Below are 21,680 nucleotides of genomic sequence, written 5' to 3'. Positions count from 1 at the left end.
TAATACCTAATGTCCTTTGTTCCATTACACATTTGTACAGTGTATCTTGTTTTAAGATTTTATTTATTTATTTATGCACGAGTGCTCTATCTGCATACATGCCTGTATGCCAGAAGATCCCATTATATATGGTTTGCTCCAACACATGGTTGCTGGGAATTGAACTCAGGACAACTGGAAGAGTAGATATTTGTTAGAGTCTCTCCGTCATTGTCCTGTTTATCAGTGATTTTTCTGAAGAGTTGATGACAAGAAAACAATGTATTTTACTAGTCAGGTATGAAGGTGCTGCATGCCTGTGTAATCCCAACACTGGGAGGTGGCTCACGGGTTCAAATAGTGTGGGTCTCTATCTGAAAAAAAGGAAGCAGTGGGTAATGTTGCATTAGTTGTTGGAAAGTCACCACAGTGGGTTTTTTTGTTTGTTTGTTTTTAATTTGGCTTTTTGAGACAGCGTCTCAGTATATAGCAATGGCTGTCCTGTAAATCATTATGTAGACCAGGCTGTCCTTGAACTCAGAGGTCTGCCCCAGATGCTGGGATTAAAAGTGTATACCATGCTTTTTTTATCTTGTTTTGTTGTTGTTGTTGTTTTTAATGTGTGCCCATATGTATATATGTGTACCACTTGCAATCCTGATGCCAGAAAAAGGTATCATACACCCTGGAACTAGAGTTATAAACACTTTGGAGCTTTTGTGATGGTGCTGGGAATTGAACCCTGGTTTTCTAGAAGAGCAGTGTCTAAATACTGAGCCATCTTCTCTAACCTCTCTTTGATACTTTTATTTATTTATTTATCTATTTATTTATTTTTAAAGATTTATTATTATATGTAAGCACACTGTAGCTGTCTTCAGATGCACCAGAAGAGGACGTCATTACAGGTGGTTGTGAGCCACCATGTGGTTGCTGGGATTTGAACTAAGGACCTTCAGAAGAGCAGTCAGTGCTCTTACCCGCTGAGCTATCTCGCCAGCCCTCTTTGATGCTTTTAAACACAACACTTTTACACTCACACAAAATACCTTCATTCACAATGAAAGTATTTTGGAGGCAAGCCGTGTGGGTTTTTTTGTTTGTTTGTCTTTGTGTTTTGTTTTTTTTTTTTAAGATTTATTTATTTTATGTATGTGAGTCCACTGTAACTGTCTTCAGACACACCAAAAGCAGCATCAGATCCCATTACAGATGGTTGTGAGTTGGCGGATTTTGAACTCAGGACCATTGGAAGAGCAGTCAGTGCTCTTAACCCCTGAGCCATTCTCTAACCTCTGTGTACTTTTTTTTTTTTAAAAAAACTTTCATTTTTTCATTCTATTTCCTTTTCCCTTTCTTCCCCTTCTTTCTTTTTCTTCATGGTTTTTTTTTTTTTTTTCTTTTCTCATGGCACTATCAATTGACTGCAGAATCCTTGTACATGCTAAGCAAGCACTTTACTAGTGGCTGCATCCTCATTTCTCTTTCATTTTGAGACAAGTTCTCACTAAATGGCCCCATCTGATCTTGAACCTGTGCTCCTCCTGTCGCAGCCTGAGATGCTAATATAATAGGCTTATCCCATTGTCTTTAATACTTTCGTGGGTGTTAATTTTTAGATATTTATTTTTATTTTATGTGGATGGGTGTTTTATATACATGTTTGTCATTTGTAGATCTTAGTACCAGTGTTAGAACAAAGGCTTTAGTAAGATAAACTTGTTGGAAATAGTTGAAAATTATCAAAGGCCTTGAGTTCCAGAGTTGTTTTTTTAAACTTTTTAGCCTCTAGATTTTAATTTTAAAATCAACAGGAAGGAGTCACAAACTATTTGTTGGAATATAAATCTGGAGATAGTTTATGTTGGGGATGAATTAGAGCAAAAGAGAGTGAGCACTGACAAACAACTCTAGTTAGTAATCCTGGAGCAACAGCAGTCTAAAGGCTCTTAAAGTCTGACAGTGGTGGTCTCATAGGATAGCTTAGCCACCCATAAAGGGACTTATCATCAAGCTTGAGTTTTGCTCTGGAACCTAGTGGAAAGAGCGAACACTCAAGGCAAGTGCTTCTCTCTCTCTCCCTCCCTCCCTCCCTCCCTCCCTCTCTCCACACACACACACACTTTTTGTTTTGTAATAGGTCTTAATGGTAGTTCTATGGAACAACCTAGGTCTCTGCACAAGCAGCAAGCTTTCATTTTTTAAAGTCTTTTATTTTAATGGAGAGATGTTTTGGTTGGTTAGTTTGGTTTTTAGGGTTTGTTGTGTTTTGTTCTTTTTTTTTTTTTTTTTTTTTTTTTTGGTTTGGTTTGTTTTTTTGTTTTTTTAGACAGAGACCTGCAACTCTAATTAACTAGGTAGGATGGGTAATTTTGTCATCAAATAGTAATTAATGATGTTCAGGTAAGATAATCATATTCAGTTATTATCTTTTTCTCTCAGCAGCATCTATCATTGCAACATAATAGAATTTTTCCCTTCAGTTTACCCACTCTCATCTTCAGGATACTTAGTCCCAGTGTGTGGATGGGTGGGTGGTAAGGTGGTGAAAGCAAGCAGCATTAGGAGTTTTGGGGTCAACCTTGGCTCTGTGAGTTATTGTTCACATTTTCATAAAAGGGGATAACAGAAAAAAACATAATAATTATGAAGGTGCACATACTATTCTCTAGCATTGGGAATTAGAAGGGATTTTTGGTGTTTAAGGGCAGTCTGAGAAACAGTTTGTCTGTTTGTTTGTTTGTTTGTTTGTTTGTTTGTTTTTCGAGACAGGGTTTCTCTGTATAGCTCTGGCTGTCCTGGAACCCACTTTGTAGACCAGGTTGGCCTCGAACTCAGAAATGTGCCTGCCTCTGCCTCCCGAGTGCTGGGATTAAAGGCATGCACCACCATGTCCGGCTTGTCCTTATATATGTTAAGGAAATTTAAAGAAAATAATTTGTCCTTGGGATTAGTCTAATATAGAAATTATAATGGAAACATTAAACATCCATAATTTTTTTTCATTATGTAGTCAGAAGTTGTGTTTTGTTTTTTTGAAGGTAGAGGACGGTTGGAGAGATCCAGGTGCTTGGGATCAAAAGCATACACCACTGTGTTTATCAGAGACAAATTGTCAGTTTTGTTTTGCTTTTCACAGGTTCACCGTAATGTCCGCTCTGGCTGTGATGTGAATCCCTCTTGTGCACTGTGTGGTTCAGGCAGTGTGAACACCATGCCTCCTGAAATACACTATGAAGCACCTCTCTTAGAGCGTCTTTCCCAGTTGGACTCCTGCGTTCACCCTGTGCTAGCATTTCCAGATGGTAAGGAAGACAGCAGAGTTTACTAGAGTCTAAGCAGTGATACAAAAGGTTCCAGCTGAAAGACAACAGTGAGAACAGACACTTACTATCACTCACTTTCTGTCAACAAAAACTTGTCTGAGGTAAACCTCCTGCCTCAGCCTCCCAAGTGCTAGGATTACAAATGTGTGCCACCAAGCCTGACTTTTTTATGTTTATTATTTTAATTTTTCAAGGTTTGTTTATTTTATTCTTTTGTGTGAGTATTGCCACATCTATGTGTACCAGGAGCATTTCTGATGCTCAGAGGTCAAATCTGGAACTGGAATTAATTGTGAGCCTCCATGTGGGTGCTGGGAACTGAACCTGGATCTTCTATAAGAGCCACAAGTGCTCTTTTCTGCTAAGCTATCTTTCCTACCAGATTTTAATTTTCTTCTTTTTTTTAAAAAAGATTTATTTATTTATTTATTTATTATATGTAAGTACACTGTAGCGGTCTTCAGACACACCAGAAGAGGGCATCAGATCTCATTAAGGGTGGTTGTGAGCCACCATGTGGTTGCTGGGATTTGAACTTCGGACCTTCGGAAGAGCAGTCGGGTGCTCTTACCCACTGAGCCATCTCACCAGCCCTCTTCTTTTTTTTTTAAGATTTATTTATTATATATATGTAAGTACACTGTAGCTGACTTCAGACACCACAGAAGAAGCATCAGATCTCATTACAGATGGTTGTGAGCCACCATGTGGTTGCTGGGATTTGAACTCAGAACCTTCAGAAGAGCAGTCAGTGCTTTTAACCACTGAGCCATCTCTCCAGCCCCCAGATTTTATTTTTCTTGATTCAAAATATATTTGTAACACTTAAACTTCTAACCATAGTTTTGGGGTTTAGACAGAGAGAATTGATAACTAAGCTCAATTTACAGGACTGAATTTGAACATATAGGTACTACACCATTCCAAGTAGGATTCTAAAATATTCTGCTTGCCTATAAGATCAGATCTAGGCAATTTCAATCACAGGTATAACTACCATGTTTAATAATGTTCCTGTTGGGATAATTTTCTTATAGTCGAAATAACAGCCACATTAGAATGCACCTAACTTATAAATTGAAAGGTTCTCAGAAACAGACATGCCCAACTTTAGAGGGCACCATACTCACTGTAGTCTATATGAATAGCATCCCTGAGGTATTGCCAATTTACCAATTGCCAATGTCTTTGAATGGCTTTGTGCACCAGTGAAGACCAGCAAGTCAGCGTGTGACTGCATTGCTTCAATTCCTGTCCATTGTATTTAGAGCTGCTTTGGCTTGCCCTCTTGCAGTTTCTTCTCTAAAAGATGGTGTAAAAGGTAGAGGATTTCCCACAATTTTGTTTTGAGACATGGTCTCTCTCTGTAGTCCTGGCTATTCTAAACTTGTTATGTAGACCAGGCTGGCCTTGAACTCACTGCCTCCTTCTGCCTCCGGAGTGCTGAGATTAAAGAGAGGAGCCACCATGCCTTGCCCCCACTTTTTTTAAAAGACAAGATTAGTATTGTTTTGACTCTTTTAAGTTATAAATGGTTACATTCTAACTAAACCATAGTGTGAATTTAGGTCTATTGATTTCCCAGTCCTCACTTAGGAACAGGGAGTGTGTCAGGGTCTCATGTATTCTGTAGCCTCAAATTCACTCTGTAGCCAAAATGACTTTTGAACTTATGATCTTCCTACCTCCATCTTGAGTGCGTTGGAATTATAGGCATGTGTATCATATTGGGTTTATGTGGGTGCTGGACATTAGACCCAGACCCAGGGCTTTAAGAGGACAAGCATTCTGCATCCCCAACCTACTATTTCCATCAAATTTATTATCTATTAATTTTGGGGGTGTTTATTGGGGTTTCTCCTCTACATTTAGAATCTTTTAATGTGATAGCTATTCTGTGGCACTCTGTGTGTTTTGTTTGTTTTTCTTCTTCGTTTTTTTCTGAGACAGGGTTTCTCTATGTAGCTAGAACTCATTCTGTAGACCAGGCTGGCCTCGAACTCAGAAATCCGCCTGCCTCTGCCTCCCGAGTGTTGGGATTAAAGGTGTGCACCACTGCTGCCCTGCCTGGCACTGTGTTTTATTTGTATTTCCTCATTGTAGAGTTGTTGGGACCAAAATCATCTGCCATTGTTTGTCTTGTTTTGTCTTCCACCTTCGGCATATTTTAGGCGCTTCCATTATGTTTTTCCAGATATGAAATTGAGCCTGGCAATATCCAGAAGATTTGAGCTACATAGGCCTTATGGTACAGTCCTGCAATCCTAGCTATTAAGGGGAGGCTAAGACAAGAGACCTGCTGTTTACATAGACTCTTTCTCTCTGTTTGTTTTGTTATGTTTTGTTTGTTTGTTTGTTTCCCGAGACAGGGTTTCTCTGTATAGCTCTGGCTGTCCTGGAACTCACTCTGTAGACCAGGCTGGCCTCGAACTCAGAAATCCACCTGCCTCTGCCTCCTGAGTGCTGAGATTAAAGGCGTGTGCCTCCACGCCCAGCCATAGACTCTTTCTTAAAAAGAGGCAGATATGGTGATGCACACTTAAGAATCACAACACCTGGGAGAGAGAAGTGGGGAAATTCCCATGAGTTTGAGACCCACCTAGTTGACAAGTTAACAAGTTCTATACTGTAGTGAGAATTCATCTCAAATAACTGAGAAAGAAATTGAAATTAAAGTGTTTGGGGGTGTTCACCATAAATCCCTGCATTCAAAAATCAAGGCAAATAGATCTCTTGAGTTCTAGGCCAGCCTGGGCTACATAGTAAGATTCCCCCATCTCTTTTTAGATTTTCAAGACAGGGTTTCTCTGTGTAACAGCCACTCTGTGGATCAGGCCTGCCTCTCTGCCTCTGTGCTAGGATTAAAGGGCCAGCTGAGACCTCATCTCTTTCTTCTTAATTAAGCAAAGGATCATAAGAGGGAAGGAAAGAGGCTTCTTAGCAAGTAAAAGCACAGGCATGGTTCTTGTTCAGCAGAAAGTCTATGGTGGCATACATCTATAATCCCAGGGCATCTCAAAACCACAGCAACCAAAAAGCTGGGGATGGGGAGGTAAAAATAGGGCTGGTCTTGTAGCTGTTGGTAGAGCTCTTGCTTATTAGCATATGTAAAACCATTTGTTTAACCTCTAGAATTGAAAAATAGCTTTAAGTAGTTGTGTGAAACCTTTATCTCTAGCTATAGAAGATGAGGGACTGGGGTGTGATTATTTATTAATATTGTAGCAGGATGGCCTTTGTTTTCTTATCAGTTTAGTTCCGACCTAGAGATAATGGAAATCTTTATGCTCTTTGGGAATAGAAACACGGCCTGATGAGAGTGCCACCTGGTGGCTGGGAATATCTATGATGGATTTTTGTTGTTGTTGTTGTTTTTTGGGTTTTTTTTTTTGTTGTTGTTGGTTTTGTTTTGAGACACTGCCAACATGAGTTCTTGAGGGTATATGACTTCTCAGCAGGAGGAATAAGCGAGCATTGCAAAACACCAAGATAAGTAGGCTTGAGAAAATGGTGGAAAATAACAACTAGAATCCTTCAAGGAACACAGAATATCAGAACTTGGTGAACTGAAGACTCAACTTTTTCAGTCACATTTTGTTTTCTTTAAGGAAGTAGTAGTTTGAGATGGAGTTGATAATCAGTTTATATTTTCCTTTATTTACCTGATTAGGTATTACATCTGCTTAAATAATAGCATATTAATCTTATATAAGTGGAATGTGGGATGTCTTACAACTGAATGAATCTCTTGTGGTTTTTTACATTTTTTTTTAAAGAGTATCCAAATGTGTATTCATACAGACCTCAGACTAGTAGTTGGCCCTTATACCTTACCCTCCAGAGTGCAGGATTATATACATGCAAGCTACACGTCCATCATCTTAAATGTTTTATCTTTGTTCAGGCCTTCCAGTCTTTCTAGTTTGTTTTAATTTTCAGTACTTGTTTTTAAACTGAGAGCTTTGTGTATGGGCAAACACTGAGCTACAACCCAGCCCATGCTCAGATTTTTTACTTTTTCCATGTCCTTAGGATAACTACCATTCAGATAGTGTACCTACTCAGACCAACAACACCTAGGAACTTGTGTTGTCCATTGATTGGGGAAGTTAACAGGGTCTTGCCCATTCTTTTATAAAAGTGATTAAAAGAAAATACAGTACTTTCTGTGTGTGAGAGTCTGTTTTGTAGTTTGTTTTGTGATAAGGTCTCACTATATGTAGCCTTTGCTAGCCTTGAACTTGCAGCAGTTCTTCTGTTCCTACCACCCAAATCCTGGGATTTAAAGGCATGCACCATTACACTCAGCTGTTCGGTGTATTTATTTTAGGGGTTAAGATAGGTGAATCTTTTTCCCTTGTCAGCTTACCCTTCCATTTGTCTATCTTCTATCCCTTACTTCCTTTTTTTATGTGCTAGAATCGAACCCAGGGCATTGCATATCCTAGAAAAGTGTTCTGCAACTCGACTATAGCCCTGACCCTCATTTCATTTAAAAAAAAAAATCTACAAAACTTCTGGACCCTTATGGTCTTTCTTCCAAGTAGCCCTAGCTGTCCAGGAACTCTCTGTAGACCAGACTGGCCAAACTCATGAAAAAGATCTAGATGCCAGCCTCTGCCTCTCAAGGGCTGAGGTTTAAGGTGTGTGCCATTGCCACACCTTGCTGTTCTTGCAGAGGACCCAGGATTCAGTTCCTAGCACCCACGTAGTAGCTTGCAACCATTTAAAACTCCACCTTTGGGAATTCAAACATCCTCTTTCAGCTTTCAATGACACCAGATACATACATGGTACAGATAACAGCTGTAAATTTTCTTACATTCATTGGTAGAGTTAAAAATACATTTGGGATTTTTTTGCTTGGGATATAGCTCAGTTAGTATAGTGCTTGCCTAGTATGGATGAAGCACTGAATTCCATCCCCAGCACCATGTGAACTGAAGTTGGCGGCACAAGCCTTTATTGCCAGCATTTGGGAAGCAAAGGCAGTCGGATATCTCTTGACTCTAGGCCAGCCAAGGCTATACAAAACAAACAAACAAAAACTGTAGAGTGGGGTTAGACCATTATTTTTCATGTAATTTTGGTCTCTCTTCTAGCTTCTCCCTATCTTCATACTCATAACAGCTTCATGTTCTTTTTCTCTAAAAAAAAAAAAAAAAGTGAAAGAGAAAGAAAAATCCAAGCAAACCAATAAGTCAAAAATGACAGAACAAAATCAAAATAGAACATAAAAACATGAAGCCCAGCTAGACAGTGGTGGCCCAGCTTGGACCTCTGAATTTGAGGACAGCCAGGGCTACACAGAGAAACCATGTCTTGAAAAACAGACACAAAAAAACAGACACACACAAAAAACCAGACATAAGTTCATTTTGTGTTGGCCAAATTACTCTTGGGCATGGGGCCTGCCTTGGAGTGTATTTGATACACCTAGTAACAGTCCATTGAAGAAAACTGGATTTTTTCTTTTTTTTTCTTTTACAGCAGGTATCAGTTGCAGAGAGCTTTTTGCTTAGGAGTAGAACTTTGTGTCTGCTTCCACTTCCCAATTTTGCAGTTTGTGTGGTTTGAACCTGTGTTATGCATGCTGTCTCAGTCTCCTTGCAAGTAGCAAGGAATTGAGTTTGGCCAGCCAGCCCGGTGTACATAGCAAAGTTCAGCAAAGGACATATAGACTCTGTCACAAAAAATCAAAATGAGCCATAGTATAGACCAGAAATAAACTAAGTGAACAGTGAGCCACCAAAATTGAGAAGGTACTAAAGAACCAGGCTTGATTTTTATTGAAACAGTCACGTAGGCTGTAGCCTTAGATCTCACAGCAGTCCTCCTGCCTAAGTTTCTCAGGCACTGTGCTTGGGTATTTGGTTTGTTTTGTTTTTTAACAAAAGCTTGAAAAACAGTTATACTGTCTTTAGTAATAACTAAGTACTCAGTATTAGAGTACAATGGAAGACTAACTTAAAGCCTACGGGAAAATAATTGGGATCCTCAAAATTAATTTTCTAAGGAATTACTAAAATACTTAATTCTTAGGAAAATACATATTAATTTAGAGCCAGCCATGGTGGTCCATGGCTACAGTCACAGCTACTCAGAAGGCTAAAGCAGGAGGAAGGATCACTAGAGCTTAAGGAACATAGGAAGACTTTGTCTTAGAGGGTACAGAGGGAGTGACTTTTGTTTTGGGGTTGTTTGTTTGTTTAAACCTAGTTAGCTTTAAAAGAAAACATAGATAGTCAAAAGGCAAGATGATAGGGTTCTAGAGCAAGGGGGGTGGCATAACTTGCACTGGAGGAAGGGGATACCAACTATAGCTGCAGATAGCATAGGATGTGCTATGTCATAAGCCAGCATAAGTAATTGCTCAGTGAGTATATCATGCTTATACATAAATAGAAATAGGTTTAAATATAAGTGTCTAGAAATGGTATGTTTACAATATGCCACACCAACAAGACCAGCAAACTTAGAGTAATCCATGGGAAAGGAATTCTCCCATCAATGTATAAAAAGGTGTTATATTTTTACCCCTATTGGAACTTGTAAATAAAAGGCCGAGATGGTAACTACTTATGATAGAATGACCAACAATAAAGATGACATAAGTGGCTCTTCCATATGGCAGCCCCTGCTTTGGCAAGTGAGACTACTTGTTAAACCAGAAAGGTGTGTGAAATCGGTATATTGACCTCTGGAGAGTCAGTAACTGAACACACTTTAAGGACAAAGGAGCTGGAGGGTCAGGTTCTTGGACTAACCTGCAGTGTTTTATGTTTCTTACAGATGTTCCCACAAGCCTGCACTTCCAGAGCATGCTGAAGTCTCAGTGGCAAAACAAGCCTTTTGACAAGATCAAACCTACCAAAAAGTTTTCTCTTAAGCACAGAGCGACCATGCCATGCAGTCTGTCAGATCCAGTTCGTAAAGACAGACACAAGTTGGTCAACTCCTTCCTTACAACAGCCAGTAAGTTTCCAGGCACTGAGGAATCCTCTGGAATCACTATTGCTACGATTTTTACCTCTTATATTTTTTGGTTTTCTACACCAGTATTCTGGAATTGAGGAAAGCATTGAGTTATTTAATTCAGCTCACAGCTTACTCCATCTGATTGTTTGGGGTGCTTTCTGATAGACTTTGGAAGCTCAAACAGGCAGGACCTTAAATGTTGAGTGAACAGCCAGCAGCAATATGATGTGGGCAGGTTGACTTCTGAAGCCTAGTGTTAGCATTTCTGTTTGTGACTCCCTCCCTGTCCCTGTCCTAGCTATTGTACCATTAACTAGAATATCGAGTCCCAGACTATCCTGCTGCCCTGAGTATATAGCCTTAGGAGTACTGAAGAGCTCAGCACTCAAATAAGATTTGAGTAAATGTATTTCACAGCTCTTTTTTGTTCCCCTCTTCAGAGCTGTGCCATCAGCAAACACGGCCTGACAGGACCCACAGGCAGCACTTAGACGGCGTGGGGGCTGTGCCCATGGTGGAGCGAGTGACAGCTCCAAAAGCAGAGCGCTTGCTCCACCTGCCGCCACCTGTGCATGACCCCACCCACAGCAAAATGAGATTGCGAGATCATTCATCTGAGAGAAGTGAAGGTACGGCCAGGCCCGGCACCTCTACCTGCATTGGTACTTGCTCAGAGCTTTCTGGGACAGCCCAAGCTTCTCTAAAACCCCTAACCCAAGCTTTGTCCATCACTTGCTAGAAAGGCATAGCAGGGTCACTGTTGCTTCTTCTAAATGCAGGTCACTTCTTACTGCTACAATATCTGCCCTGTCCCCTATTTCCCATCAGCTAGTTTGCTGCAGCTTTTTTATCCTCTAGGCTTAAAAAAGCACTTTTTGCCTTTAGTGTATATTGCTGGCCTTCCTAACATATGTCAGAAGTCGAACTGGCTAGCCATTTAGCCATGTATTTCTCTCTTTTCTGTTGACTTTTGCAGTGTTGAAGCATCACACAGACATGAGCAGTCCGAGCTACTTGACAGCTACCCACCATCCACCCCACAGCCCCCTGGTGAGACAGCTCTCCACCTCATCAGACACCTCCACACCCACCAGCTCGGGCTCACAAGTTGCAGCCAGCACATCTGTAAGTACCTATGTGGAGTTGATAGGACATTCTCCAGATTACAGGGCACTCATAATAGTTCTAGAGACCAATGTAGATACTTGATCCTCTGCTAAGTTTTCTTATGGTTGCTTTTTATAGTAAAAGTGGATCTCTGCTAAGTCATGGGTAGACAGTTGCTGTAGCAGCAAGGGTGTGTGGTGGCGGTGGTGGTCTTGTTACTGATAATGATGATAATACTTTGATGGGTTTAGTTGGCTGATTTTTGAGCAGGAAAGTACTAGGACTTTATCCATAGTTGGCATGGTCTGACCTACAACACACTGTCTAGAGACAGGTTTTCTGAAGGTGCTTTTTGACTCTTTGGAATCTGTTTTCACCCAGAACTTGTATACCATGGCACCCTAATCTTTTTAGCACAAGAAGTAAACATGAGAAGAAGAATGAAGGAGAGCTATTTTTAGACATTTAAGGCTACAATTTTCTTGTTTCTGCTATTGATGAATGGCAGTGGGATGCTAAGAATGAATGAGGGAGACGGTAGAATCAACGCTTTTTCCGTGTGTACAGAGCAGAAATATGCAGCAGGCTACTGTGGCCATATTTACTCTTAGTGTGTGCATAGGGGGAGCCATTTAAGGCATACTCACTACTTTCTACACTATCAAACCCCATTCTGGAAGTTATTTGGATAACCATTCCAAACATTGCCTAGTTAAACACAAACCTATAGCCGGGTATACTTATCCAACCATCCTTTATGGTAATTACAATAACAAGTGTAACTGTACTTGTAATAATAAAATCTGTTGCTGTGATATTTTTTAAACACTTGCACTACAGGTCTTGATGGTACAGGTCTGTAATTCTAAAACTTGGGAGGCTGAGGCAAAGAGGATCAATAGATAATACATGCCATCCCATTTAAATTATACTGTCCTTTGATAAATAGATAGCATTATGAATACTGATTTTTGTGGACATGAAAACTAAGACTTCCCAAGGTTGTGTGTGTTTCATAAGGTGAGACAGTTTGAGGGGTGTGATTGTGATTCAAACCCTTGTAGTCTGACTACAAGGTCAGCTCTCTGACCAGTACATCACACAGCCTTGGCCTGAGATGGGGTGTCAGAGAAGCTCTAAGCTCACAAAATGTGCTCACTACGCTCCTGGAATCAGGTACAAATTCACATTGTTCTTTGGTCTTACAGAGAGCCTCTTCCAAATAGCCTTCTTCCTTCACCTTCTCGTCTCAAAGACTCTGTCTGAATAGGTGTATAGTATTCCTCACACACTAGCCAAGGGTTTCACATAATCAGACAGAGAGAAGAGTAATGAGAGTAATTCTCATTTAAAAACAACAGAACCATGGACTCGAAGGTTAAGGACTTGGTAAATCTGTCTGTCTGTCTCTTTCTTTCTTTCTTTCTTTCTTTCTTTCTTTCTTTCTTTCTGTCAGCCCTGATGATTCTGGAGAGTGGTGACTTAGACCATTTAGAATTAACTTACTAAATGCATATTTTATGCATAGCGTGCTAATGTTTTAGCCCCTGCCCCCACCCCACCCTTTTTTGACAAGGTTCCTCTATATAGTCCTATAGTTCACTGGCTCAAAATTCACAGAAATCCTCCTGCATCTGCTTCCCAAGTGCTGGGGTTAAAGACATTTGCCACACCCAGCTCCTTTTGGGCTCTTATTGCCTCATTTATTCAGGGAATCAAGATTTATTGAATAATGAGCAGAGTGATATGCCAAATTTAGGTTGATAAGCAAGATGGTAACAGGATGGTCTTTCAACACATTGTGATTATTTTGTGTGCATCTTGAAATCCTGTTAATTTTAAAAAATACTTAGCAAATTTTAAAAATCAGACATACCAAAAAAAAAAAAAAGCCGGGTGTGGTGGCGCACGCCTTTAATCCCAGCACTTGGGAGGCAGAGGCAGGAGGATTTCTGAGTTCAAGGCCAGCCTGGTCTACAGAGTGAGTTCCAGGACAGCCAGGGCTACACAGAGAAACCCTGTCTCGGGGGGAAAAAAAAAATCAGACATACAGTAACACTTAGGGTAGGATTGAGCAGGAGGAGCATGAGTTTTGCAGCTCAGGCTACATACATAGTTAAGACCACCCAAAAGATACTTAAATAGAGGGGGAAAGGCCAGATTCTTTGTTTGTTTCTGTTGTAAATGAGTGCTAGCAGAAGGGGGTGTAGAAGCAGAGGGTGCAGGCTAGAGGCCTGAGAAGTACCGGAGAAATACATAGCTCTTTCTAGCAGGAGCTTCGTTCTTGACTAAGAGAGGAAGAGCTGTCTCTCCCAAGGCTCCTTCAAGATTCATTTCTTGTGTGGATCAGAGAACTTAAGCCAAGGTGTAACAGTAACAGAAGCCTTTGGGTCACTAACGCTCACTCATAGAACTCAGCTGGATAAGGTTTCCAAAAATCTCAACCATTTCTGAGGTCAATGACTGTTTAGTCTTGCTGATATAGGATAAATTTTAAAATATGATGACCTGAAATCATTCATGACACCATCTGAAAATCTGTGTTTTAATATTCTTATAGTGTCCTAAGATAATGAAATGAATAGATTATCTCACCTTCCAAAGAGGTACAATAGTTGATTAGGGGGTAGTAGCTTATCTTTCTTACTAACCCTCCCAGTGGGCTGACCACACTTGGTGGTCTGGGTATGACCTCTTGGGTGTTTCCAGCTGTATTGTTGCCATGACAACATATTTGTCATCCCACTGTTTCCCTATTACCTCTTATAGCTCAGTTAACAGGCTGTTTCAGAACAAGGTATTTGCTCTCTGGGCAGAAGCAGCTAATAGAGATTTTCTTCTGTCTAGGAGACTCAATCGTTTGGCTCGCTGCTTTATTCACTCTGTTTGTTTTTTGTTTTTGGTTTTTTGTTTTGGTTTTTCGAGACAGGGTTTCTCTGTGTAGCCCTGGCTGTCCTGGAACTCACTCTGTAGACCAGGCTGGCCTCGAACTCAGAAATCTGCCTGCCTCTGCGTCCCAAGTGCTGGGATTAAAGGCATGTGCCACCACGCCTGGCTGTCTGTTTTTTTTTTTTTTAAAGACAGAGTCTTTCTATGTAACTCTGGCTTTTCTAGAACTTGCTGTGTAGACCAGGCTAACCTTAAACTCAACAAAGATCTGTCTGTATCTGCCTCTCACTCAAGTGCTGGGATTAAAAATGTGTATAGCACTACACCTGGTTTTATTCATTTCTAGTGTCCTAACATAGATGCCCAACTCTGCTTCTGTTAGACCCTTGGAAATATTATTTCCCCAAAGATTTAATGTTCTCACTTACTGTGGAAACACATCTTCTTGGGGTGGAAGCTATAGACTGGTCCTTCTTTTCAGTTTCCTTCCACTCTTCTCTTTCCCCAAAATAATAGAAAGATGAGAGTTATGTGGGGGCTGAGAAGGTGGTTGGTACAGACTTAGCTGAGGAGTTGAGATCTTCAAGAGGGAAGGTGTTGTCACAGCAGCTAAGGTAAAGTGGTTTGTTAAGGTGGGCTTACTCTTTTAGCCTCTTTTCTGGTAAAAAGAATTTAGTGCTTTTAATATAATTAGTTACCATTGTTCCAAGGGTAGCTCTTAGCCACAGAGCTATCTTTCCAGCTCTAAAACAAGGATTTTAGATTTTAAAAAAAGAGGAATGTTAAAGCCGGGCAGTAGTGGCACAGTGGATTCTAACTTTGAGGTAAGCCTCGTCTCCAGAGTGAGTGAGTTCCAGGACATGAAGGGCTATCTAGAGAAACCCTGCCTCAAAAACAAAAAACAAACAAAAAAAGGAATGTTAATAGAATGAAGTAATAGGAACTCCATCACCACCACTACCACCAAATTGGCTTAAAATCTAGAATACCCACGTATAAGAATCTAGTGAAGGAGAAGGGTGGTTATGGAGAGTGCCTTGTGAATGGGGTTTACTCCTTGGGGCTGCCGCACATGCAGCCGTACATGTGCACCCGAAGACCTCTGCTTCCAAAGAGTTTAGATACACTGCTGTGGTGGCCACTGCTACCCAAGGACCTGTGTGTATGGTCATTCTATCATATGACTAATGGTTTTAAATTTGTGACTTTGTACCTCCCTTGAAACTTAAACTTTTATCTTACAGCAGCCAGTGAGGAGGAGAAGGGGAGAGAGCTCATTTGATATTAACAACATTGTCATCCCAATGTCTGTTGCTGCAACAACTCGTGTTGAGAAACTACAATACAAAGAAATCCTTACTCCAAGGTATGAAGAAGACCTGTTTTACTCGGCTCCTCCTCCTTCTTCTCTTTCTCTTCTGACCAAGCAGTCCCTATCCTTGAGTTGAGTTGTTTGCTTGCTCTTTCTTCCTTCCTTCCTTCCTTCCTTCCTTCCTTCCTTCCTTCCTTCCTTCCTTCCTTTCTGATTTTATTTATTATTATACATAAGTACACTGTCGCTGTCTTCAGACGTGCCGGAAGAGGGCGTCAGGTCTCCTTATGGGTGGTTGTGAGCCACCATGTGGTTGCTGGGATTTGAACTCAGGACCTTTGGAAGAGCAATCAGTGCTCTTACCCGCTGAACCTTCTCACCAGCCCAAGTTGTTTTCTTTTTAAAAGAAGGGTTTGGGGACAGGCATGATGGTCCATCCTGGTTCCTCAGAATACTGTGGGCTGTAGGTCTAGACTTTATTTCCAGAAACAACAATGAAAAGGGGCGTCAAAAGACATGATAGCTCATGCCTGTAATTCCAGACGTTAGGAAGCAGCAGAAGTTCAAGGCCAGCCTAGGCTATAGAATGAGGGGTTTTTGTTTTGGGGAGTGGGTGGGAGGAGGAGTTGTTGTTTTCATTGGGAGTAGCTTTTCTTTTCTTTTTTTTTTTTTTTTTAATTTATTTTATGATGTAAGTACACTGTCCCTGTCTTCAGACACACCAGAAGAGGCCGTCAGATCCCATTACAGATGGTTGTGAGCCACCATGTGATTGCTGGGAATTGAACTCAGGACCTCTGGAAGAGCAGTCATTGCTCTTAGCCACTGAGCCATCTCTCCAGCCCAGGGAGCAGCTTTTCTTGCATGGGTGGTGTATACCTTTAGTCATAGCCGTTGGGAGACTGAGGCAGGTGGATTGCCATGAGGTTTGCTACTCACTTGGGCTATATATTAAGAGCAAATTGGTGAGGGAGGAATACCTGATAGGAATAAAATTATTTCTGTTTCTTTTATTCCATTGTACAAATCCACCAACCCAAAGGTCAAATCTAACAGTCCATTCAGACTATATGTTTTAAAATACTGAATGTAGGGGCTGGTGAGATGGCTCAGCGGGTAAGAGCACCCGACTGCTCTTCCGAAGGTCAGGAGTTCAAATCCCAGCAACCACATGGTGGCTCACAACCATCCGTAACGAGATCTGACTCCCTCTTCTGGAGTGTCTGAAGACAGCTACAGTGTACTTACATATAATAAATAAATAAATCTTTAAAAAAAAAAAAAAAAAAAAAATACTGAATGTATTGTCTCAACATCAAACCAGATTTCTTAAAATAAGTCTCTTTAGGAAAGTTCAAAGAGTATGTTCTGTATGATATGAATCAACTAATATTAAATATTCTTTATTTAAAATTGAGATTGACAGTCTTATCGGCTTCACCTCTAACAGCTTGCTGCTTCTGTGTTGCTGTTTCTAACCTTTGTGTGTGTTTGCATGTGGGGCTTCATTTAGAGGTAGGAGCATCATTGCCTGCCTACAATACTGTGATTTTTTTTTTCTTCCCGTTTGCAGCTGGCGAGAGGTTGATGTTCAGTCTCTGAAGGGGAGTCCTGATGAAGAGAATGAGGAGGTATTACCTTATTTATTTACACTGTCTTGGAAGAACATGCACACCCACCCCAACACTCACTGCCTTAAGACATAGGGTATCATATGCCAGCTTGTCGTATTCTCTTTATGACTAACAGCATCCTCAATGGGGCGAGACTGATTCTAGACTTAGTCTGCTGATTCATAACCTTAGCTTCCTGGGGAAAAGAGATTGATAAAACTGCTTTGTTGCAGATCGAGGACCTATCTGATGCAGCCTTTGCGGCCCTGCATGCCAAATGTGAGGAGATGGAAAGGGCAAGGTGGCTGTGGACCACAAGTGTGCCACCCCAGCGTCGGGGCAGCAGGTAATAGGCAGGCATGGGTTCCCAGTACCTATTGAATGAGGGAGGATGGTAGCCACGGTAATATGATTAAAGGTCTACTGGTTATCATAGTGATTTATAAGGCCTCAAAAGTTGGTCTTCTTGATGGGGTCTGGTTTTGCAATCTTCATTCTAGATGACTTAGGGAGTTAGAAGTGCTTGCCCTCCAAGTCTCATGAACCATTTTCCTTAAAAGAGTGGTAGGAGACCACCTATTTTTCTTTGACTTGTTTTCAAAATCTGAACTTTAGTCCCTATTGTGAATTCACTAGGCAGGGCTGATAGTTCCTCGTGGCTCTTACATATTGTGTTATGGACCCTACCCTGTGTGGGTAAAAGTGGAAGCAAGTACCGTTGATGGATCTTAAAAGAGTGCCATTGCTCTCAGTTCGAGTTAACTGCTTTGGTGTAGATGCCTTTTTAAAATAACTCCTCTTACTACCCCCACCCCCAAAAAGAAGCAGAAAAAGTGCTTACTCATTGGTGTATTTCTTGGCTCATAGGTCTTACAGGTCATCAGACGGCCGGACCACCCCTCAGTTGGGCAGTGCCAACCCCTCCACCCCACAGCCTGCGTCCCCTGATGTCAGTAGTAGCCACTCTCTGTCAGAATTCTCCCATGGTCAATCTCCTAGGAGTCCCATTAGCCCAGAACTACACTCAGCCCCTCTCACCCCTGTGGCTCGGGACAGTCTGCGACACCTGGCCAGTGAAGACACCCGATGTTCCACACCAGAGCTGGGACTAGATGAACAGGTGAGGAGAGGGTATCTCCTTTGAGTGGAGGGAGGGCAAGATATGAGGTAGAACAGGGAGGGGGGCAGCATGTGCCGAAGATAAAGCTCTTCTCTCTGTTGTTTTGAAATGAAGTGTGGTTGGTCATTGTTCCTAGGGAAGCCCACCTTGGGAGCAGTCTCGATAAACTTCTCCCCAAGTTTGAGGTCAGGGCCTTGGCTCTGGAAACTGGTCATCACCAGATCATCTTGTCTGTCCACAGTCAGTCCAGCCATGGGAACGACGGACCTTCCCTCTGGCCTACAGTCCCCAGGCAGAATGTGAGGAGCAGCTGGATGCACAGGACACGGCAGCCCGCTGCACTCGCCGCACCTCAGGCAGCAAGACTGGCCGGGAGGCAGAGGTGGCACCCACCTCGCCTCCTGTTGTCCCGCTCAAGAGTCGGCATCTGGCAGCAACAGTCACAGCTCAGCGCCCAGCTCACAGATGAGCGGAAAATGAGACTATACAGACTCACTACTATTGGCATTAAAGCTTCAGAAATCTCTGCGTTTGATATTCAAACATCATATGCTGGAAATTTTCACAGTTTTTAGTGAATTTAAGGAATTTAGATCCTCCTTTGGTTGGTTTGGTTTTGTTGTTTGTTTTCTTGTTCTGTTTTCATGTCACACCTGAGCACTTCCTCCAGTTGGCAGACAAGTTCAGGAAGAGACCCTGCTGGCCTGGTCCTGCATATCCTCTGCACTGTTGGATCACTGGACTTGGAATGTTAGATGATCACCCCTCTCCCCTGCACCTGTGGGGTAGGGTGGGCCAGCCAAATGGCAGCAGGTAGATCAGCACAGCCTCCTTAGATTAGGGGAGTAGAGCAAAAGCAGTCTGGGCTCTTCCCTTCCCTCTAATCTGTGACTTGGCTTAGCTCTGGTTGGTCACCCCCTCCTTGGTCTTCTAGGATGGAGTACCCTTCCAGCCAGCCTCTGTTGGCTAGTTCTTGTCACTGAACTCTGGGCCAGCAGGATAGCTGGCTTCACCTTGTCACCTAAACCTGGAAGGCCCATTTTCAGTTTCATCTGCATTTGGTCGTCCGTCTTGGCTCTTTGACTGCAGTGCCCTGCTGCAGCTGCTCAGGTCACCCTGCCCTCCCTTCCCCATTTTTTCTCCCTCCATGCCTTCACACAGATAACGGTAGTCCTTCCAGTCAGAGCTTCTATGACCCATTCCCACTCCCCTACAAACTAGGAAGTCTGTGGAGTACACATCATCACTTCTGTATCATGTTTTCACTGACGAGTTCACATGTCGTGTCTCCCTCACAGCCCTGTCAGACAGCCACTTAGACCCTCCCACTTCCCCACACCCCTTGCCTGTGGAACGCTGTTGGTCCTAGCTGTGGTTTCCATCATTCCCCATGAACCTCCTGTTAGCCTTGTGCCTGTCTTATGTATAATCACATCACCAAAAAAGGGGAGGGGGAAAGGAATTTTCTTTTTCTGCCATTTTATAATCGTACAAAAATAGTAGGCAGACTGCTTAATGGTTGGGGTTTTTTCACAATTTTCAACATTAGTGATTTTTTTTTTCTTTCTGTTTGCAAGTTAAAAGGTTTGTCATTGTTTCTTTAAACAACAATAATGCACCATATCCCTATGCATAAAGTGCTTCTTCTATTTATAAGGTTGAAAATTCTGAATAACCCTTTTAGCATTGTAAAAAACAAAAACAAAACAAAAAAACCAAAAAAGACAAAAATTTAAAAAAACTTGTATTTTGTAAATATTTTCTTTTCCTGCTTTGAGCTGTGTAATGGCAGCGAACATGTAGCTGTCTTTGTTCTATAGAAATGCTTTTCTTCAGAGAAGCTGATCTTTGTTAATGTCATGATTCTGTTTGCAAAGCACAGACTAGTGCTTAAAAAAAAAAGAAAGGAAAAATGAAAAAAATAATAATAAAAAAAGATACAGAGAGTTTTGTCAGGCTTTTCTTGATACACTGGACTGTGTGTCTGACAGAGATGGCAGCCCCAGCATTCTGTGGGGCTGCATTGCTAAGCCCTGGTGGTCTCTCTCAGTTGTGGGAACACTGGGTGTGTGATGTGATCAGTCGTTCAGTTCACTAAGGTGAAAAATACTATCTGTTCTTGAGTGAAAATGGTTGATGCATTGACTCTTTCTTCTGAGAGGTCAATAGGGTAAAATTTCAAATTCTAGCCAATAGGGATTTTTCTTCTTTGAGGTGTTGCAATCAATGGAAGTAAGTAAGCACATCATCTGGGAGAGACTACCGCTACTTATAAAGAGTGTAAGGGTCCAGTTCTGACATGCAGGGCTGGTGAGCAGGTGCACCTTCTCCAAGGCTCAGAGCTGTTCTTTCCTAGATCATTTTCCTGCCTTTAGGCAGGAAATTCCTATATGCATTAACTGTCTGCAGAGGCCAGGCATTGGTGGGAACTGAGGAAGACAAATGTTTTAAAATTGGGAATCTAAAGATCGTGACCTTGATCTATTTACCAAAGAACTGGGGAGTAAGGGAGGCAGCTCAGTGAAGTGCAGGATCAGACCCTGAATTTGAATCTAGAACCAACATAAAGCCAGGCATCCGTGATCCCAGTGTTCCTATGTGAGATGGGAAACTGAGGCCCAAGAATCCCTAAGCAGCTAAGAGGCCAGATAACATGGCACAAGTGTAGGAAAATAATGTCTCAAACATAGAGTGGATAGGCTCACACAGCAGTGGTACTCTGTCTACATGCCATGGCATTCAACAAGAAATTGGGCCTGAGGGTGGGTTGCCTAAGCATGCATGAGGACCTTGCACTTCATTAACAGCATGGTACACCTCTATAATCCCAGCAGTCAGGAGGATCAAGACCAGCCTGGGCTGCATGAAGAGACCCTGTCTCAAGAGACTATGGGTTGTCTTTTTTTTTTTTTTTTCCTTTGTAATACTGTGAGCAAGAAGCTGTCCTATCTCCAGCAGAAATATTCCTTGATTTCTATGTGGTAAGATTCCAAGGCACAAAGGCAGCAGTGCAATTGTGTATGCGTGCTGGGTTTGTAGCTGATTGGCTTGAGTTTGTTTCAGCCCCAGTCCTCGACACTTAAGTTCCAGAAATGAAGCCCACGCCAAACTTCTTCAGCTTGCATGAACTGGCGCAGGCTTTAGGAGCTCTTGAATGCTGCCTTGTAAGCCAAGGCACAGAGTACTGTTTGTCGGAGGGTAGTATGCCAGCAGAGGAATGTGAGAATGAACCAAGAGAGCTCTCACTCCAGTGTCTGGCATTTACCTTCATTTCCTGTTCTGAATTTTCTAAGTGGGGGAAAGAACTTGTAAACCATTGTTTTCTTGTACTTGGAACTCATGAACAGAGATTTTTG

The 21,680-nt window shown here is 41.8% G+C and overlaps 1 protein-coding gene across 12 annotated transcripts in view; it reads left to right on the top strand.

Annotated features, from left to right (window-relative positions):
- Nucleotides 1-20,270, top strand: part of Kansl1 (KAT8 regulatory NSL complex subunit 1) — a 136,008-nt gene extending 115,738 nt beyond the window's left edge. For 9 of the 12 annotated variants that reach the window (XM_006534447.4, NM_001372458.1, XM_006534446.4 and 6 more), the window contains 9 exons: nucleotides 3,119-3,284; nucleotides 10,098-10,280; nucleotides 10,724-10,912; nucleotides 11,260-11,408; nucleotides 15,524-15,645; nucleotides 17,165-17,222; nucleotides 17,438-17,550; nucleotides 18,072-18,324; nucleotides 18,566-20,270. In XM_006534447.4, coding sequence (XP_006534510.1) covers nucleotides 3,119-3,284; nucleotides 10,098-10,280; nucleotides 10,724-10,912; nucleotides 11,260-11,408; nucleotides 15,524-15,645; nucleotides 17,165-17,222; nucleotides 17,438-17,550; nucleotides 18,072-18,324; nucleotides 18,566-18,793 — 1,461 coding nt within the window. In that variant the 3' untranslated portion in view covers nucleotides 18,794-20,270. The remainder of the gene's footprint in view (nucleotides 1-3,118; nucleotides 3,285-10,097; nucleotides 10,281-10,723; nucleotides 10,913-11,259; nucleotides 11,409-15,523; nucleotides 15,646-17,164; nucleotides 17,223-17,437; nucleotides 17,551-18,071; nucleotides 18,325-18,565) is intronic. The other 3 variants (NM_001359634.1, NM_001372460.1, NM_001081045.2) reach the window with 1 other exon arrangement.
- The last annotated feature ends 1,410 nt before the right edge of the window (nucleotides 20,271-21,680 follow it).

This window comes from Mus musculus, chromosome 11 (assembly GCF_000001635.26).
Source record: "Mus musculus strain C57BL/6J chromosome 11, GRCm38.p6 C57BL/6J".
Classification (NCBI taxonomy): domain Eukaryota; kingdom Metazoa; phylum Chordata; class Mammalia; order Rodentia; family Muridae; genus Mus; species Mus musculus.
Note: the sequence above shows the minus strand (reverse complement) of the source record. Positions and strands in the feature narration are given on the sequence as shown.